We start from the raw sequence: 19573 nt of genomic DNA on the forward strand, positions 1-19573 counted from the left end.
ATCAGGATGGCAGTCATTTTCTTAAAATCTGGTGCCTACGCCAATTCTTAGGATTAGTTGTCACCCGGACCTCAGACTCCCATTAGCTGTGGGCGCCGTGGAAAAAATCCGGGACATCGCTAGTAGGAAGTTAACGATGAGTTTGTTATTCATATGAAATATGCCTTGATATTTCTAGAATCGTCGATTAAGTTACTCGATCCGCTAAATAGTTTCCTAAATAAACATATAAGGTCAGGGAGGACACCGAGACGAGGTCAAATTCGTGTTCATATTATGTAGTGTCCGACCGAAACATGTTTTTTTGCCGAAACCGAAACCGAAACCGAATGTTCGGCTTTGGCTCTAGTTTCGGCCGAAACCGAAACCGAAACCGAAACTTTTGTAGACTTGTTAAAATCGTTGAAAAAATGTCATAAAACCCCTTTTATACACATATTATGGGGCTGTCAACACCCAATATCCTTGAAATTGATGTTACTTAAGCAGTTTTTTAAGAATTTTGATAACACACGCAGTGCAAGTGTTATTTTAAACGTCAAAACTTCTATGAAATTATGACGTATAAATAACATTTGCACTAGTTGCACTGCGTATTATGCTATCAAAATTATTGCAGAATTTTCTTGGTCTAACTCTATCACTCATTCACCAGTCAAGTTAACATGTAGATACAGGGTCAACCAAAAAACCAACCAAAAACGCCAGCGCGAAATTTTTTGTTGACAATATCGCAAGGGCGGATACCAACCTTCACCTTGGTCTAGAAGTCCGAAGTGAGGCGAACTTTCATGCGAAGTCAAAGCCGTGCTTCAGGCTTCAAGATAAGTAGTTGAGCACAGACTCCAACCAATGTCCATTGTATTAAAAAGCGAGACCGCAGGCCGAGCATGGCGCAGGGAGGCCAAAGGCTAAGCTGAAGTAGAGGCCATGTGGAACACAAACCAATAGTAAATTGAGGTAAAATCACTCATTCACTCCGAAACAATTAGACAGTGTGCGCGTTATATGTATTGACAGCCTCTTAAGACTGCGTCGACCGTCCAGTGGCGCCCTCATTAGTGGAATTGTGTTTTATAATAAACCAATTAATTACTGTACCTATACATGAATCAGTATAATATGTAGGTATTAATATTGTTGTCCTACTTATTCTCCAACTTTTGGTCTTATTCCGAAGTACCATTTCGTAAGTTTCGGCCCGGCCGAAAGGTTCGGCCGTTTTTTGGCCGAAACCGAAACTACAGCCGAAACATGATTTTTTGGCCGAAACTGGCCGAAACCGAAACCGAAACCGAACCTTCGGTCGGACACTAATATTATGTAATACGACAGGATGTGGTAAAAAAACTGGTACCACAATACCACCTGCTAATATTTTTAACATTGACAGTGAAATAAATATTGAATCATAGTTAGGTAATATTTATTAGCGTAGCATGAAACGTTTTGGAGGTTTTCATACAGAAAGGATGTGCTTTCGAGTCAAAGCGTTTTGGATTAAACTACGGTACCTACCTACATCTAGTTACGTTTAAGGCCTTACAGATATTACACTGTACCTACCTATTATACCTATCTACCTATTATGAAGCGCTGGTAGCCTAGCGGTAAGAGCGTGCGACTTGCAATCCGGAGGTCGCGGGTTCAAACCCCGGCTCGTACCAATGAGTTTTTTGGAACTTATGTACGAAATATCATTTGATATTTACTAGTCGCTTTTCGGTGAAGGAAAACATCGTGAGGAAACCGGACTAATCCCAATAAGGCCTAGTTTCCCCTCTGGGTTGGAAGGTCAGATGGCAGTCGCTTCCGTAAAAACTAGTGCCTACGTCAAATCATGGGATTAGTTGTCAAGCGGACCCCAGGCTCCAATGTGAGTCGTGGCAAAATGCCGGGAAAACGCGAGGAAGAAGACCTACCTATTATAAATACAGTAAGTAGTTATAAGTCTTTATAAGCAAGACACGAGTACAACTATAAATAGCCAGTAACCAACAACAACTATAAATATTACGCCGTTCATGCCGTCATTTATTTAATGAAGTCATCGTTAATCACCTAATTATTATTAGATCGAAATAAAAATATTTGAGCGCGTTAATTAATCGCCTCGAGTCAAAGGGCGCTATGGAGAGAATTAAAGATCACACTACATATTGTAAAACGAAGTCCCCCACCGCGTCTGTCTGTTTGTGTGTTTGTATGTACGCGATAAACTCAAAAACTAATGAACAGATTTCATGCGGTTTTAACTTAAGTATCAATAGAGTGGTTCTTGAGGAATGTTTAGGTGTATAATTTGTTAAAGGTAACCCATGCGAAGCTGGGGCGGGTCGCTTAGTACCATTATTAAGAGCCCTTATTCCTTAGAGCGTTCGCCGATTTTGCGAAATAACACTCGATAGATGGCGCTGGCGCTTGATACGCGAGCGCCGGCAAAGCTATGCGCGTTTCAACGCAGACGAGAATAATATTGATACTTTTCAATTTAATTTGCAAGTAAATTTATTTTAACGTTATTTTGGTACTCTTTTATAAGCATGATAGTAGTGAATAGAGTGTATGTGTTGAGAAAATATATAACCAACGACGAATAAATAATAATGATTGTTTACCTATGTCAATGGAATTATTGCGACAAGTTCATCCATGAAGTCAAGGAACTATTCAAGTCAGTTCACCAAGGAAGTTGAATAATTAAATGTTTGAAAGATAATATTATACTAAATTGTAGTATATATACATACGGTGTTGCTTATTTCGTCGAAATTGAAATTTTCTATGTCTCAACCCCTTAAATTGTTCTCTTTCACTAAAAAACAAATGTGTATTTTTTTCAGAATTTTCAATTATGTTTTAGGGGTCGCTACCGAATTTTGAAAATTTGCACCCTCCATACAAGATTATTTTTTTTAGTCTTTTTCCTTGTTTTTTTTTTATATGAATCAACGGGTCAGGATCAGGGTGTATTAATGTGCAGTTTAACATAAAATAATACCACTATTTTTTTAAAGCTTTTTATGCGTGTTTTAGGCGTTCTAAATATTCATTCAGCAGTGCGCACTCCTAAAATAGGAATAAAAATTAAAATATATTGACTATACCTAGTATTGAATTACATGTAAATAGCTTCCATATACTTTGACTCACTGTCTCACTAATTAAAAACTAAAAATTAAAAAAAAATCATAATGTATGAAGGATTCAAATTTTCTAAATTCGGTAGCGACCCCTAAAACGAAATAAAAAATTCTAATTGTTTTTTAGTGAAAGAGAACAATTTAAGGGGGTGGGACATAGAAAATTTTAATTTCGACGAAATAAGCAACACCCTAATATATACTTGTATGCATATACAGGGTACCCAAATATAAGGGCATTCCCGTTGCCAGGGATCTTTAGTGATTATACTGAGCAACTTTTAGTATGGGACCTACACCGAAATCGCAAAAAAAAAATTACTGTTTCATAGATTTTGGCTAGTCCATTTTCTATGGGAGGGTACATTTTTTAGCAACCATTTTCTTGCTAGCAACGGAAAAGCACTTATTTTTTGGCCAGCCTGTATAAAAACAATAAATTTGAGAGTACTAACAATGTAACAACTCTCTGCTACCCAGATTTTTGATGTAAATTTTTAGGGGGCGGAGGGGGGGGGGGGCTCACAACTTGATCTTGATATCTGTATCATTTAAGCCACTAGGCCAAGTTTAGTATCATTTTCGTATAAATCGGGGGTGCCGAATTCATTGTCATTATCATCATCATCATCAGGTGTCACCATTCCGAAGTAAAAACACATAAAATATGAAGGAAAAAAATACTTTTTTTAATTCCTCTTCACACTTAAACTGCTGAACCAATTTAGTTAAACCCACATTATAGGCGGGTCTAACGCGGGTATGTGAGTTAATATGTGTTCAAAACGCGAAAGTTTAAAATATTCAATTTAGTTCATATTTGGTAGGTACAGAGATAGTTTGAGTCCCAGGAATAACATAGCAAACTTTTAATCTCAAAAATTATCCCTTAAGGATGTGAAAAGGGAGGAAGCAAATGAAGCTTTATTTGTAAGTATATAAAATAAAATAATATTAATAATCTATCAACCGCATCTAGATCGATAGTGCTCGTCAAGGCAAATCTATTGAGCCCAAATACGATGGAGTTATGATGAGTAGATTCGGAGTTCTGGTGACCAACTCCTGACTCCATCATGAGAACCTGGGCTTCATCTAGATCGATGGTGCTTGTCGGGGCAAATCTATTGATCCCAAACACGATGGAGTTATGATGAGTAGATTAGGACTTCTGGCGACCAACTCCTAACTCCATCTCATTAATGGAGTCAGGAGTTGGTCACCAGAAGGGGCTCGTGACTCTGGACATCATCTAGATAGATGGTGCTCGTCAGGGCAAATCTAATGAGCCCAAACACCATGGAGTTATAATGAGTAGATGAGGATTTCTGGTGACCAACTCCTGACTCCATCATGAGAACCTGGACTTCATCTAGATCAATGGTGCTCGTCGGGGCAAATCTATTGAGCCCAAACACGATGGACTTATGATGAGTAGATTAGGACTTCTGGTGACCATCTCATCATGGAGTCAGGAGTTGGTCACCAGAAGGGTCTCATGACCCTGGACCTCATCTAGACAGATGATGCTCGTCAGGGCAAATCTAATGAACCCAAACACGATGGAGTGATAATAAGTAGATTAGGAGTTCTGGTGACCAACTCCTGAGTCCATCATGAGAACCTGGACCTCATCTAGATCCGTGGTGTTCGTCAAGGCAAATCCATGGAGCCCAAACACGATGGAGTTAAGATGAGTAGATTAGGAGTTCGGTGGCCAATTCCTGACTCCATCATGAGAACCTGGACATCATCCAGGTCGTCCGGGTATAATTAAAATGCAAACCCTAACCAGAATTCAAGTAACACTGAAAATCTATCACATTTAAGAGTCGGTTGTTAAAATTTAATATGGTGTGAAAAATGTACTCTCCCTTGGATCAAGATTTTCTAATCATAGTATACAACAGTTCTCGGAACTCGCTCAATGTTTACGAAGCAATGAGCGCCTGACGATCGAGCGCAGGTCCGTTCCCTAAGCGCGCTCGGCGGAGAATGAGCGCGCGGCGTCGCTGCAGCGTGATTTATAGGTCTTTTAAAAAAATATATATTTACGGCAAGGTAGGTCCTATAGTTATGATTTTTTTTTAATGAGTAAACATAAAGTTACAGTTTGTTAAAAGATTTTTTTTGTGGCAAAATATAAGTCCAATTAGCGATAAAAAAATGTAATGTAACCCTGTTTTCACCAAAAAAATGAAGAAAACTCGGAAGGTATTTTATCATGTTTTTTAAATGAAAGTTCGATTTTCAAGCATGTAAGCCCCTCGTATAACATATGATGAGTTGAATTGTAATCATTCATATACCAAATGATTCTTGTTTACTGCAAAATTGAGAGCCGAAACGACCCTTCTCACAGCAAATTTTGAAAAAGACTTCTAAGAAAACTCATTTATTTTAGGTTCAAAAAGAGAAAATGAAAATAGAACGTTTGCAGCCCCTAGTTTAAGAAATGATTATTTAAGTACGTTATCAGTTTTTGAATAAATACTAATAGTTACGTCGTAATCTTGAATGAAAAAGGAAGCATTTTGCAAAATACGCTCGTCTGTAGGAGTAAGGACTCTTAAAACAAAACATACTTACATACTTCTGAGCATAGACCTACAATTTTAGCAACATCTATGGTGCTGTGTTCTCATCATTTCTCATTTACTTTAGTTTCCTAAAACTTCGGTGTGATAACAACTAGCTCATCACAGTTTAATGTGTATTGACATCTTCGATCGAAAACTGGCTCGACTAGATTCGTCTGCCTTTCAATGTGGCACCAACGATATCCAATTAATTATACATAATGATTTGCCGATAATTATATAATATAGTGTATCTATTATATCCCTCTTTTACGCCGGTTTTAAAGTTGTTTAGTGAAAGTTCATTCATTAGTACCTAATAGAAGGATTGGAAACGTTGAAGTTGTTTTGATAATAGCTATTAGAACTTGTAGGCCAATACTATAAAAATATAGACAGCGATAATATATAAATTATAGATTGACAGACGCAAAATGTATTACCTACAGCATTTACAGCAATTGAATTTGAAGACTGCCAGACGACAATTTGAAGGTTATTTGAAGACTTATTGGCACATAAGGCAATAAAAGGTGTAAGTGAAGCTTGTTTTGACGTTATCTTTATCATGCACAATACCTACAGGACCGGGTGGCGCAAGCGCAACCGATGGCGCAAGCGCGCCGCGACACCGCACCCGACACGTCATATGCAATAATAACCGATTCTAGACTTTATCACCATAAATATAGGACCTAGAACAATTTTAGCCCTAGTTATTATATTACCAGTGCCACTCGAGTGTTCCGCCATTCAACACGTATTATTAATGACCACCTGACTAATAGCGCATCATATGATTACAATATTTCATAAGTGCATATGTAGAGCATGCAACAAGATATTTAGCGTTAGCGTTAGAAAATTCGCAAGTATTGTTCCATATCGCTAAGACATGAGTAGGTCAAGGATATGACGTTTGCAACAGTTAAGAAGATACGTTAATTTTACCCTATGCAATTTAATTGAGGTAGGATATGTAATGTTAAACGGTTGCGTTGGAGGATGTCAATGTTAAATATTGTGTTAACCTATTGCAAACAAAAGACTCCTTAATTTTTCTCAGGAAACTTTTTTTCTAATAAAAATGTTTTTGAAGACGGTGATTGTAGGTAAATGAATATTTTATATACCTACATATATGTAGGTATGTGATTGTATATGTGGCTGGCTCACGCATTGTACTGGCACAGGGCAAAGGTATTTGCGGCCGGGCCACGTCTTGCATGCGCCGGCAATTATCCACCAATACCATTGTTTTGTTGTCAAAAGTTACGTGATCGCAGGAAACAATTATCATTGTCGCGCTAAATGTCACCAGCGGAGCCTTGCCCGGGGAACACGTAACTACACATTTCGCAACGCCAAACGCCATGCTTAGAGCCAAACAAACCAGTGCTTATTGTCAGTTAACACCACGCCCATACGTTGATAATTCGTGTTAATAAATCCTTATATGCACGAACCGAACTCAATGATAACTTGTGTCGAACTGAAACACACTTAAAAAGTTTCTAAAGCTTAATTAGTTAACTTCAGATATGCTTATAAAACTATTTAATAATAAACGGATTAACAATAACATTCTTTAATAAAATTGCTAAGCAATGTGTTTATGTTGCATCATGTAATTGGGTTCTTTCAACTAAGCTCATACGTTGAAAACAAATTGATAATTCGGCGCGAAGTGCGCTAAGTAAAAGAATTCAACGCGCGATGCTACGCGTTGTGGGCTTGGGGCTATTCATTTTTATAGCGCGATATAATTCCAATGCCCATTGTGTAGCGAGATTGAACAGATGACTGCTAGGAACCTTCAAACATACATCAACATTGCATTTTTAGGGTTCCGTACCTGAAAAGGAAAAAACAGAACCCTTATAGGATCACTCGTGCGTCTGTCTGTCTGTCCGTCTGTCACAGCCTATTTTCTCGGAAACCACTGGACCAATTAAGTTGAATTTTGGTACACATATGTATATTAGTGACCCAAAGATGGACATATTTTTATAATTTTAAAATACATAGGTTCGAAGTTATTTAAGAAAATAGGCAAAAAATGACCATTCCCCCTTTTATCTCCGAAACTACTGGGTCTAAAATTATGAAAAAAATATTCAAAGCAGTTCTTTACCTAAACCCTACTAGAAATGTGCAGTCAAGCATGAGCCGAACTTATGTACGGAACCCTAGAAACGCGAGTCCCACTCGCACTTGGCCGGTTTTTAAATAGATATAACTATTTATAAGGTTTTTTCAAATAAATATGATTATATTCTATTCTATGATTCAACTTTTTTTGCTTGGTAATTAAAATAGTTTTTCATGTAAATTTATAAAATGATTAACGAAATGAGAAATTATGATCGCGAAGCAAAGCACACAATTTTGATAAGGCATACCATTTAGAAAAAATGTAAGGGGACGTAACTAAAAATGTTTATGAACATGAAATGTGTTCCGAACGGTTCGGGTCGTGTCGTGAAGTAGGCAAGGTAGGCACGCATTTAAACCACTTATGGCGACGACCCATACATCTCGTAAACGCATCCTCCGCGCGTTAGTCCCACACCGGGCTTGCTAGACCAGCAGCCAAACCTGTTTGCCAGCTAGATTTGTTACAGGCATTTTTATTAAACTGCCTCCAGAGGACCGTATAAAAGCAACATTTGCATGATTTATCGTCCCTGTCTGCTCCTTTGACAATGAGACAATATATCATAACTATCAATTACAAATATCTTTTTCTAACCAACCGTATGGTTGAGCAAATAGGTTAGTGGTGAAGCACACTGCAATGGCTTGACATGTTTTATACATCTATTTGTGAAGTAAAATGCAAATTTACATAAATATTGCAAAGTGATTAAGTGTAATCATGTAAATTGTTGTTAAACCGCATCCACAAAAATGCAAAAGCTTAATTGAACGCTTCTAAGTGAGCCTAGGGCAAGCGACCGACCTTGGCAATTTCGACCGTAGTATCAACTACCATGACCTAAAAACTTAAGCTATGAATGAATTTATGAGTTATGAACTTATGACTAAGTTATCTATTATGTCTCTACCGCAGAGGTCATAGTGCATTATTTCCGACAACGCACAGTGACCGCAATGCGCGTGCAGTTAGATTTCACGTTACACCAGTCAGATTGACCCGCATGGGCGGTCACATTTCTGGGGCGATAGACGTGACATGTACCTATCTAAAGGGTCTTGCTACGGTAGTTGAGATTGATAATGCCCACACATGACTGCCTTCGTGCGACCTCAGGCCCCGTATGTAATGTCACGGAGAGTCGCATTTACTAACACTAAACTTACTCATTACGTATGAGCTACACTGCAGCCAATATTAATGAAAATATGTACACAAACTAACAGTAGGTAACCTTCAAATATATCTTCTGAAAATATTATTTGACAGATTATGACTGCCGACTATGGAGGCCCTTGAATGGTGGCTCTAACCCGAAGATCATTTTGTTTTTAATTTTCTTGGGATTGATCAGTAAGTAGGTAAGTAAATAAACTAACGCTAGTTATTAAATACTTAAAGTAAATGAACAAATTAGATTTATGAATATCTGGAAAAATATTATTATCTACTCTCCACTCTATACACGGAGTATATCTAAATATTAATGCAGCATTAGAACGGATGACACAAGGAGGCCCATTTAAACGTGCGTAAAGACATGCGTTGCCAATAAACTATCTATTTCCTAATCTCTGGCACGGCAAACGATGCATCTGCAATACCTACTATGTGCTAATAAACTAAACCTGAGTATACTTCCAAGCCACTAGACTACAGAACTTCTTATCAAAACTTCTCAAAAAAAAATCAAAATTCTTATTTCTTCTTTTTGTCTTCTTAGGTACAAATTAACCTCAATTTTTCTTCTCGCACGCGAATAGGCCTCTGACGAGCGAGGTTCCTAATGAGTCATATAATATTTATTCTATTTACTTTGCCTCAGATCTAACAGTGTATAGGTGGTACCTATAAATAGCATGTTATTAAATACATGTATTTTTACAAGGTTAAATACATGTATTTTTCAAAAACTAATATCTAAAATGTAGGCGCTCTATCACGTCTGTGATCCTAATTATTTTTAAGAGTGCTATTACATTTCGGGGTTGAGCGAGTTTAGGTATTTTACGCGCTGCGGCAGGCCGTGCGAGCTCAGTATTCCGATCCCTTCTACCACACTCGCACTACCATGATGGATTAAACATTCTTGATCCTTCGCGAAGCATATTGAAATCAACCATAACAACACTAACTGTACTTAACTTATAAAGTCCTAAAACTGTTATTTGGTAAGTACGAAAATACTAAATGCAGTGCAAATGTACATAGGGGCTGTTCATAAATTACGTCATCTATTTTTGACCCCCCCATCCCTCAAATCATCCAAAAATCATGCTTCGGATGACTCTGTTTCCTCCTAGGTCATGCTACCATCATCCGATGTCCAGACCCCCTCCCCCCCTCCTCCCATTTGAAACGACGTAATTTATGAATAGCCCCATACTCGTACTTATGCACGTATATTACTCGAAAGAAATTATAGGTACTCGCTTATTTACAAGAAACAAGTTACAAGAAACTGAAGATACACAGGGTCTGATGATGGAGCTGGAAGGTGGCCACGGGTACCAGTCTATCATGTAACTAAACCACTTCGTGTTTGGGCTCGTTTGATTCGTCTCAACAAGATCTTTGACACAAGACAGTACTCAGGGTCTGATGATGGAGCTGGAAGGTGGTCACCATTACCAATCAACCATACAACTAAACCACATCGTGTTTAGGCTCGTTTTATTCATCTCAACAAGATCTTTGACACTATATAGGTGATACTCAGAGTCTGATGATGGAGCTGGAAGTTGGTTACCGGTACCAATCAACCATGCAACTAAACCACTTCATGTTTAGGCTCGTTTGACTAGTCTCAACAAGATCTTTGACACTAGGTGATACTCAGAGTCTGATGAAGGAGCCGGAAGGTGGTCACCGGTACCAATCAACCATGCAACTAAACCACTTCATGTTTAGGCTCGTTTGATTAGTCTCAACAAGATCTTTGACACTAGGTGATACTCAGAGTCTGATGATGGAGCCGGAAGGTGGTCACCGGTACCAATCAACCATGAAACTAAACCACTTCGTGTTTAGGCTCGTTTGATTCGTCTCAACAAGATCTTTGACACTAGGTGATAAACCAAACACGAAGCCAAAACAAGAAGTGGTTCAGTTATGTGATAAACTGGTACCCGTCGCGACCTTCGAGCTCCATCATCAGACCCTGAGTAGTATCTTGTGTCAAAGATCTTGTTGCGACGAATCAAACGAGCCCAAACACGAAGTGGTTCAGTTACATGGTAGACTGGTACCCGTGGCCACAGTCCAGCTCCATCATCAGACCCTGAGTACTATCTTGTGTCAAAGATCTTGTTGAGATGAATCAAACGAGCCCAAACACGAAATGGTTTAGTTGCATGGTTGCTTAGTACCGGTGACCACATTCCGGCTCCATCATCAGACCCTGAGTACTATCTTGTGTCAAAGATCTTGTTGAGACGAATAAAACGAGCCTAAACACGAAGTGGTTTAGTTGCATGGTTGATTGGTACTGGTGACCACCTTCCGGCTCCATCATCAGACCCTGAGTACTATCTTAAGTCAAAGATCTTGTTGGGCCGAATCAAACGAGCCCAAACACGAAGTGGTTTAGTTGCATGGTTGATTGGTACCGGTGACCACCTTTCGGCTCCATCATCAGACCCTGAGTACTATTTTGTGTCAAAGATCTTGTTAAGACGAATAAAACGAGCCTAAACACGAAGTGGTTTAGTTGCATGGTTGATTGGTACCCGTGACCACCTTCCGGCTCCATCATCAGACCCTGAGTACTATCTTGTGTCAAAGATCTTGTTGAGACGAATCAAACGAGCCCAAACACGAAGTGGTTTAGTTGCATGGTTGATTGGTACCGGTGACCACCTTCCGGCTCCATCATCAGACCCTGAGTACTATCTTGTGTCAAAGATCTTGTTGAGACGAATAAAACGAGCCTAAACACGAAGTGGTTTAGTTGCATGGTTGATTGGTACCGGTGACCACCTTCCAGCTCCATCATCAGACCCTGAGTACTATCTTGTGTCAAAGATCTTGTTGAGACGAATCAAACGAGCCCAAACACGAAATGGTTTAGTTGCATGGTTGATTAGTACCGGTGACCACCTTCCGGCTCCATCATCAGACCCTGAGTACTATCTTGTGTCAAAGATCTTGTTGAGACGAATCAAACGAGCCCAAGCACGAAGTGGTTTAGTTGCATGGTTGACTGGTACTGGTGACCACCTTCCGGCTCCATCATCAGACCCTGAGTACTATCTTAAGTCAAAGATCTTGTTGAGCCGAATCAAACGTGCCCAAACACGAAGTGGTTTAGTTGCATGGTTGATTGGTACCGGTGACCACCTTCCGGCTCCATCATCAGACCCTGAGTACTATCTTGTGTCAAAGATCTTGTTGAGATGAATAAAACGAGCCTAAACACAAAGTGGTTTAGTTGCATGGTTGATTGGTACCGGTGACCACCTTCCGGCTCCATCATCAGACCCTGAGTACTATCTTGAGTCAAATAAATACATATAGAATGTCAGGTCGTTTTAAATATTTTTAATCCTGTCCGGTAGTTTATTAAACTGTACCATTATAAATTATAATACTATAAAAACAGTGCTAGGATCAAAGTCTCTCGTTGCGGTTTACACGCACACAGTATAGCGTTTTACACGGCGCCCGCCGCACACAATGATAAAAAACCTCGTCGTCGCCGTTGAAAATGTGCGGAGCCGACCGACACACGTCCTGCCTGTACAAGCTCTGCCGCGGCACTGAGCTGGCGAGCGCGCGTCATCGGTAATATAGAGTAGTTTTCAAAAAATTGCCAAAAAATTATAGTAGAATTTCATAAACACTAATGTATACCAACAGTATAAGCAAACGTTGCAGATTGCTTGAGTATGAAAATGACTTCGATATTAAGTAGATTTTCGTAGAAATTGACACTTGTTTCGGAGAGAAAATTGAGTTCGTTTTACTTTGATTTTCTCTTTCTCAAAGGTATGTAGGAAAAATATCGTTTGATATGCCTAAAGTACAGGGTATTAGTAATACAAAATAGCCAGGTTTAGCAGAGTAAACTTCTCAACATTTCCAAATAAGAGCTTGCCGTTCAGTGCTTCACGCGGTTTTTCGGAAACGACCATCAGAAAAAAATTCATTACTAATTTAATAAGTCCTTTTTCTAATATTTACAACGATATTTAAAAAGATAAGAAGACGCTTTTACTGGAACAAGTACTCATTGTTTCTAATAATGAGCACAAAGTCCTGAATTTCGTCGACTAGTATCATCAATTTTGCATTATTTCGACTTTTCTTGTAAGAGCGCTCTTAAGCGAATTATCGATAGCACTAATTATTAATGATAAAAATGATTAGAAGAATAAAAGCCTATATCGGTAGCACGGATTGTGCAAGCAGTTATTTGAACAACGGATGCCTGAAGCGAAGCACAGCACACGACTCCGACCTTGTTCATAATGCGTGATTGTTAGCTCAATTAAGATCTGAAGCAAATCCCTAGCTGATCTAAAGCTAAGACAACGGATTTGCGATCGCAAGGCTGCGCTCGGCACGGCACCATGGGCTCACCTTGAAACTTTAGGGCGGTACTGCCCACGTCTACATCTGCATTCATTAATCACTAAGACAATGACTTTCTTTCATACGTACGTACCTATAGTAGGTACTTATCATTATCACTGTTTGCATAAATATTACGGTAACAAAGTGGCAAGTATAGTGGAACAATTGCATTACTAGATATGTTGATGCAGTTAACACGTTGGGTCGTGTCGTAAGTACGAGTAGTAACAGTAGTTGGCATGATACATTGCGCCTTGCTGGCTGATACGGAACGATATTCAATTTTATGCGCACGCTCATTATTATTTCATGGTATTCGAAGTTGCAAAGTTCGTAGAAGAAACTAGAAATCATAAGGTGCTTTATAATGTTTAAAAAATAAACTCAGTGGTAACTTAGGGTCATGTAGTACATACAGGGTATACTATGACGAGTGCTCGGTACCTATGTGTTTATAATGAAATGTATTTTGTAACTTCTTTAATCTTTATGATACAACTCCTAGTTATAGGCAAACGAGCAGAGGAATCGCCTGATGGTAAGCGATTACCGTTACCATAGACACTAACAAAACCAGAGGGATTGTAAGTGCGTTGCCTGCCTTTAAGATGGGAGTAAACTTCTTAAAGGGGGTCGTATTGGTCCGGAAATACCGCAATAAATGTATTATGTAAGTAGTTACTACTTAAATAATATTTTAACAAATTTACACCTACCTATACTTCGTTTTTAGGGTTCCGTACCCATAGGGTAAAACGGGACCCTATTACTAAGACTTCGCTGTCCGTCCGTCCGTCCGTCTGTCACCAGGCTGTATCTCACGTATAGGGCTTGCATTCCGGAATTCCGGAATCTCGAAATTCCGGAATCTCGGACAAATTTTCCGATATTACAATTCCGGAATTGATACAACTGAATATCGAAAATTCCGGAATTGGATTTAAGTACTTTTTTCAGGTTTTAATACGTTTATTATTGAAAATTGTTAAGAAACTACACTATACTGATGTTTTTTGTTGTTAATAAGTGCCTCTTAGTCATTCAGTGACCTATAGTATGGGTATATTTTACTTTTCGGTTTGATAAAGCAGTGGGACAATATGGGCTCATAAAAAAAAGCAAAGTGATTTACTTGCTTAGAATAGTCAGAATAGTCTCAATCCTACATGAGCGAATCTTCGATTTAGATAGAAGGTTTTCTCTATCAACGATTTCGGATCCTGTAGAAGCATATAATATATGATATTCTGAATCATAATTAGGATCTAGGAAGGAAAAAGCCAAATTTCGACCTTCAACTTCTTAAACAACACCACTACGTACTAATGTTACGAAGAGTAGGCTGATTATAGAGCTGTTATATTTAACTATTTTATAAAATTATCCATTGAATGGTTTGCTAGCAACTAAATTTTCCCCGAATAAATACCGCGTATCATAGAATTGAATAAAAGTAACCATTTTAATAAGTTGGTAAAAAAGAGATGAAATTATCTGTAGTACTTCATATTAAATTTCTCTTAAACAATATTAACTTTAATAAACGTAAAGTATCAGAATTTCACATTTTTTGTTGGATTTTACAAAAAAAATTAAGTAAAATACGATAACCCCTAATTCCGGAACCAGTTCCGGAATTCCGGAATTCGAATCCAATATCGAAAATCAGTTCCGGAATTGGAGACCATCCGATATTGCAAGCCCTACTCACGTACCGTGATAGCTAGACAGTTGAAATTTTCACAGATGATGTATTTCTGTTGCCGCTATAAGAACAAATACTAAAAACAGAATAAAATAAAGATTTAAATGGGGCTCCCATACAACAAACGTGATTTTTGACCAAAGTTAAGCAACGTCGGGAGTGGTCAGTACTTGGATGGGTGACCGTTTTTTTTTTTGCTTTTTTTTTTGCATTATGGTACGGAACCCTTCGTGCGCGAGTCCGCCTCGCACTTGCCCGGTTTTTTAGCATTAGAAATTAGGTAAACAATCTTGATGTGTCTTTTAATTGAAAAACACATTTTAAAAATAAGTTACGGCAAATATGTAACAATTATGAATCTAATACGATCATTTATATTCTTCTGCTTTCATAAGTAATAGTTTTATATTTTTATAAAGCGTTTTACAATTAAAAGACATGTCAAGATCGCTTACCTTCTTGCAAGTTCTTTCTAATTCTAAAAAAAACGAACTATACTCAGAAATGCATTTCCCACTAAATTAAATTTATTCATCATTTAGTTATTGGATACTTTTCACATATTTACGAGTATGAAGGTCTTACAGAAACTGAAAATGACAGAATTTATTAAAGATTAAAATTTATCTGCATTTTTTACTAATGTTAAAATTTATTAGGTATCGTATACCTAATGCAATCTTTCCAATAACTAAATGTCAGGGCCGATAGATAGGTAAATACGTAGCCGGCAAACAAGCAACCTATTCAATATAAAATACATTATGGGGCTCGAACCGGAACTTCCATTAAACAATAGAGAAAAGAGTAACTTTAGACTCATTAACATTAAACTTCACAAGACAATTGATGACTAATCTGATCTGTAAACGCAAAAACCGGGCAAGTGCGAGTCGGACTCGCGCACGAAGGGTTCCGTACCATAATGCAAAAAAAAACAAAAAAAGCAAAAAAAACGGTCACCCATCCAAGTACTGACCCCTCCCGACGTTGCTTAACTTTGGTCAAAAATCACGTTTGTTGTATGGGAGCCCCATTTAAATCTTTATTTTATTCTGTTTTTAGTATTTGTTGTTATAGCGGCAACAGAAATACATCATCTGTGAAAATTTCAACTGTCTAGCTATCACGGTTCGTGAGATACAGCCTGATGACAGACGGACGGACAGCGAAGTCTTATTAATAGGGTCCCGTTTTACCCTTTGGGTACGGAACCCTAAAAAAGCGTGTCTTATTGTTTCTCAAGCATTTCACAGTTCGTATATCATACAAATATGTATTGGTACCACACAGAAAACTGTGAAGAATTTAGTTCCGACCATTGTTTATTTTATTTTTTTAATAAGTAGGTTAATGATTAGATAATAGTTCTTCTTATGCGTCTACAATCGCACACTTAATACCTACGTGGTTAGGTACTTTTTTATATACCTAATTAATATAGGTACCTAATTCGTTTAAATCTTCTTCCTCTTTCCTCTTTGCTAATAATGTCAATATACTCAATATTCAACACCCGATGTCTCAATGTCAGGTAGGTACCTACCTACCGTTTCTAGACATAGTCTTCTCTACCTATCTATATAATCTATGACCCATTACGTCAGTGGTATGACCCACAATATGCGGAACATCTTGATGTCACCTTCGTAACATCACATATTTAAGTAGGTACGCAAGCTTCGATGATTTGCTTTACAAAAAGCTTTGACAAATGAGGATCCTACTAAGTCGCCCACGCGATATCAAAAAACAAAACACGATTCTTTAAGCGTATTATGTTGACGTCACATGTTAACTTGATTGATGTTCAGCAGACAATTGAACAAAGGCTTGCGTACTTCCTTGGTTCCATCAAGTGGTGAAAACCTTCAACCTATGTCGTAGGATAATTATATCAAAGTATAAGAGCTTGACATATGCTTAGAGAACTAAGACAAAAATGGTCAATAATTGTTACAACCTGGTACCCGAAAGACGGGAAAAGGAAAAGAGGTAGACCTTATCGCAGATGGTTCGTAGGTATACAGATGATGCTATTTTTATTTTTGCAATGCCTTACCTATTGGGTTTATCACATATTTGTTGTTGACTCTACATACTTTTGAACTTTACATAAACTCACCGGGTATCGCCATGCCAAGCTCCAGATACTCCTTGACGGAAGGGCTGAGGAAGGCGACGGGCGCGGGCGCCGCCGTGTCGGGCTCGGGCGCGTCCAGCGCCTGCGCCGGGTCCCGCGCCACCGGCGCGCTGTCGGCCCGGATGCGCTTCACGCGCTGTCCTGTCTCCGAACTCTCTGAAATCGTTTGAGTAGACAGTCATTTCTTGAAGCATAATTTATATTGGTCAAAAAAATCTAAATGTTGATAAAACTTTCTGGCGCGTTCCAATTTGTGAACATGTACCTACCTAAATTTAACTTAACACTACCTCATCATTGGCCACACCATCTTTGAAGAAGATACAGGTAGATAGCGACTAAAGAAGATATTTTAAGGAGGTAGTATTTTTTGCCGCATCGATCACAGACGTGTCTTGACTCCTGGGGTGGTCCAGCAGCAGCTCTGCGGAAAGTACCGCGAAATGGTCTCACGGAAAGATTAGTCTAGGAACTCTAGGAAATCCATGCGTTTCTCTTAGCTCTCTCTTAGACTTGCTATTGTGGTAATAGCTAAGGATATACGTACCGATGTGTCCATCAGATCTGGTGGAAAAATCTGTCAATGTATGGTGGGAATTGGGCACATTTAGGTTAGTAATTTACCCAGTCTAGTACCATATATTAAGAAGTTAACCCTAAAGGTTAAGTAACAATAGGCCAAAGGATTGGCAGTGTGGGAATGTAACCAGCCTTTATGGGCACCCTTCCGCAGGGGACAGATTTAGGGAACTTAAAAAGATGGTTATAATTTTTATTTATTTATAGTTAATTTTAATAATAGTTAATAAAATATGTCAATTGTGAAGTAACAATAACAACGGTAAGCGGTACCTAATTACCTTTTGTAAACGTAATACCGAATGGGGAGGGAGACTAACGGCGCGATTCGGGAAGTGAATTAGAGATTCACTAAGGTACCTACCTTACCTTTTGCCGTGTAACGTCACATATCTTAACTATGTATTTCATATCCAGTGAATCTCTAATTAATTTCCCGAACTGCGCCGTAAATCACATTTAAAAGATAATAAAGATATAAATATAACCGCTAAATATATGTTTACAAGCACCGTTAGAAATGAATTCGCTAAGCGGGCCAGAACTTAATCCAAAATCAATCGTCTATTCTTAAATCCAAAATTTCAACTAAATCATATAAAAAAAAATATGTGTTCAGATTATTTACCTACTCCCCGATTTGCTACTTCTGCTGCTGACTCTACTTGGTACATAAATATTCAGAAAATTGATAATTGAAAAAAAAACTTACCCGATTTCGCCGCTATGCAGAGCAACACCACGAGTAATGTGAAGAAAACTTTTATCCTAATCATCTTCGCAACCAAAAACTGCCTACTAACAATCAAAACAAATCACCATTGGGACATGCGCGTGCACATATTTGATTTAACCGTGTCACGATCAAAAACCGTTTCAGACAGCATTGAAGTTAACTGAAGGTCTCGTAAAGGATTGATGAATTTCGTAACGCAGCTTGGAATTATGTTGTGGTTGATAAGTTACGCGGGGCGCGGACGGGACGAGGCCTCGTAAATTGCGTAACGAAGCGCGCGTGTGCTTTCGGGGACCGCCGAGCGCGCAATGCCCGCGGAGCCGGCTTCGCCCTCTATTCGCTACTACAACCTTTGAAGAAGCGCTATTAGGTGAATTTAAATGACAATCAAATTGATGTTTTTGTAGCAACTTCTTTAGAATTTAGATATCACGCTCATATAACGTGTGCTGCTCTGCAGCGGCGCCACCATAATGAATACCAATGAATTATATGGTGAAATGATGTACCTAAAAGGTACATCATGTACATATAATGCTTATGACTGTACCTGTGATACGAAACGAAATAATCGGCATTGAAAGTGGCGCCGCTGGGGAGCATACTCCCCAGCGGCGCCACACAGTACTCATAGATAGAAATGATATTAGCTATTTTTTTCTTATGTAAATTGATGTACTAATGCTGTTTATTACGTACCTATTGGAAAAAAGAATTATTTTGCATTGATTAGTGATTTTATTTACATTTTAATTCCGCGTTCCGCCTAAACGGTACGAGTTGCAAGAGAGGCGCGCGGGTGAGCGAGATGGAGATAGAAATTCTTCCCGCGGGACCGCGCTCCCGCGGCTCGCTCCGATTTTCAATAATGAATATTTTTGTTTATGCTTTCGTTATGTTTCTGTGTCTGTACTTCTGTATCAAAAGGAAAATTATATTAAGTACGTTGTATTTTT

At 38.5% G+C, this 19573-nt stretch overlaps 1 protein-coding gene across 1 annotated transcript in view; it reads right to left on the minus strand.

Moving 5' to 3' along the window:
• LOC134675003 (uncharacterized) overlaps positions 1–19036 on the minus strand; it is a 36051-nt gene extending 17015 nt beyond the window's left edge. The window contains exons 1-2 of the mRNA XM_063533152.1: positions 18594–19036; positions 17285–17458 (exon numbers count right to left, since the gene is read on the minus strand). Coding sequence (XP_063389222.1) covers positions 17285–17458; positions 18594–18657 — 238 coding nt within the window. The 5' untranslated portion in view covers positions 18658–19036. The remainder of the gene's footprint in view (positions 1–17284; positions 17459–18593) is intronic.
• Between the last annotated feature and the right edge of the window lie 537 nt (positions 19037–19573).

This window comes from Cydia fagiglandana, chromosome 2 (assembly GCF_963556715.1).
Source record: "Cydia fagiglandana chromosome 2, ilCydFagi1.1, whole genome shotgun sequence".
Classification (NCBI taxonomy): Eukaryota; Metazoa; Arthropoda; class Insecta; order Lepidoptera; family Tortricidae; genus Cydia; species Cydia fagiglandana.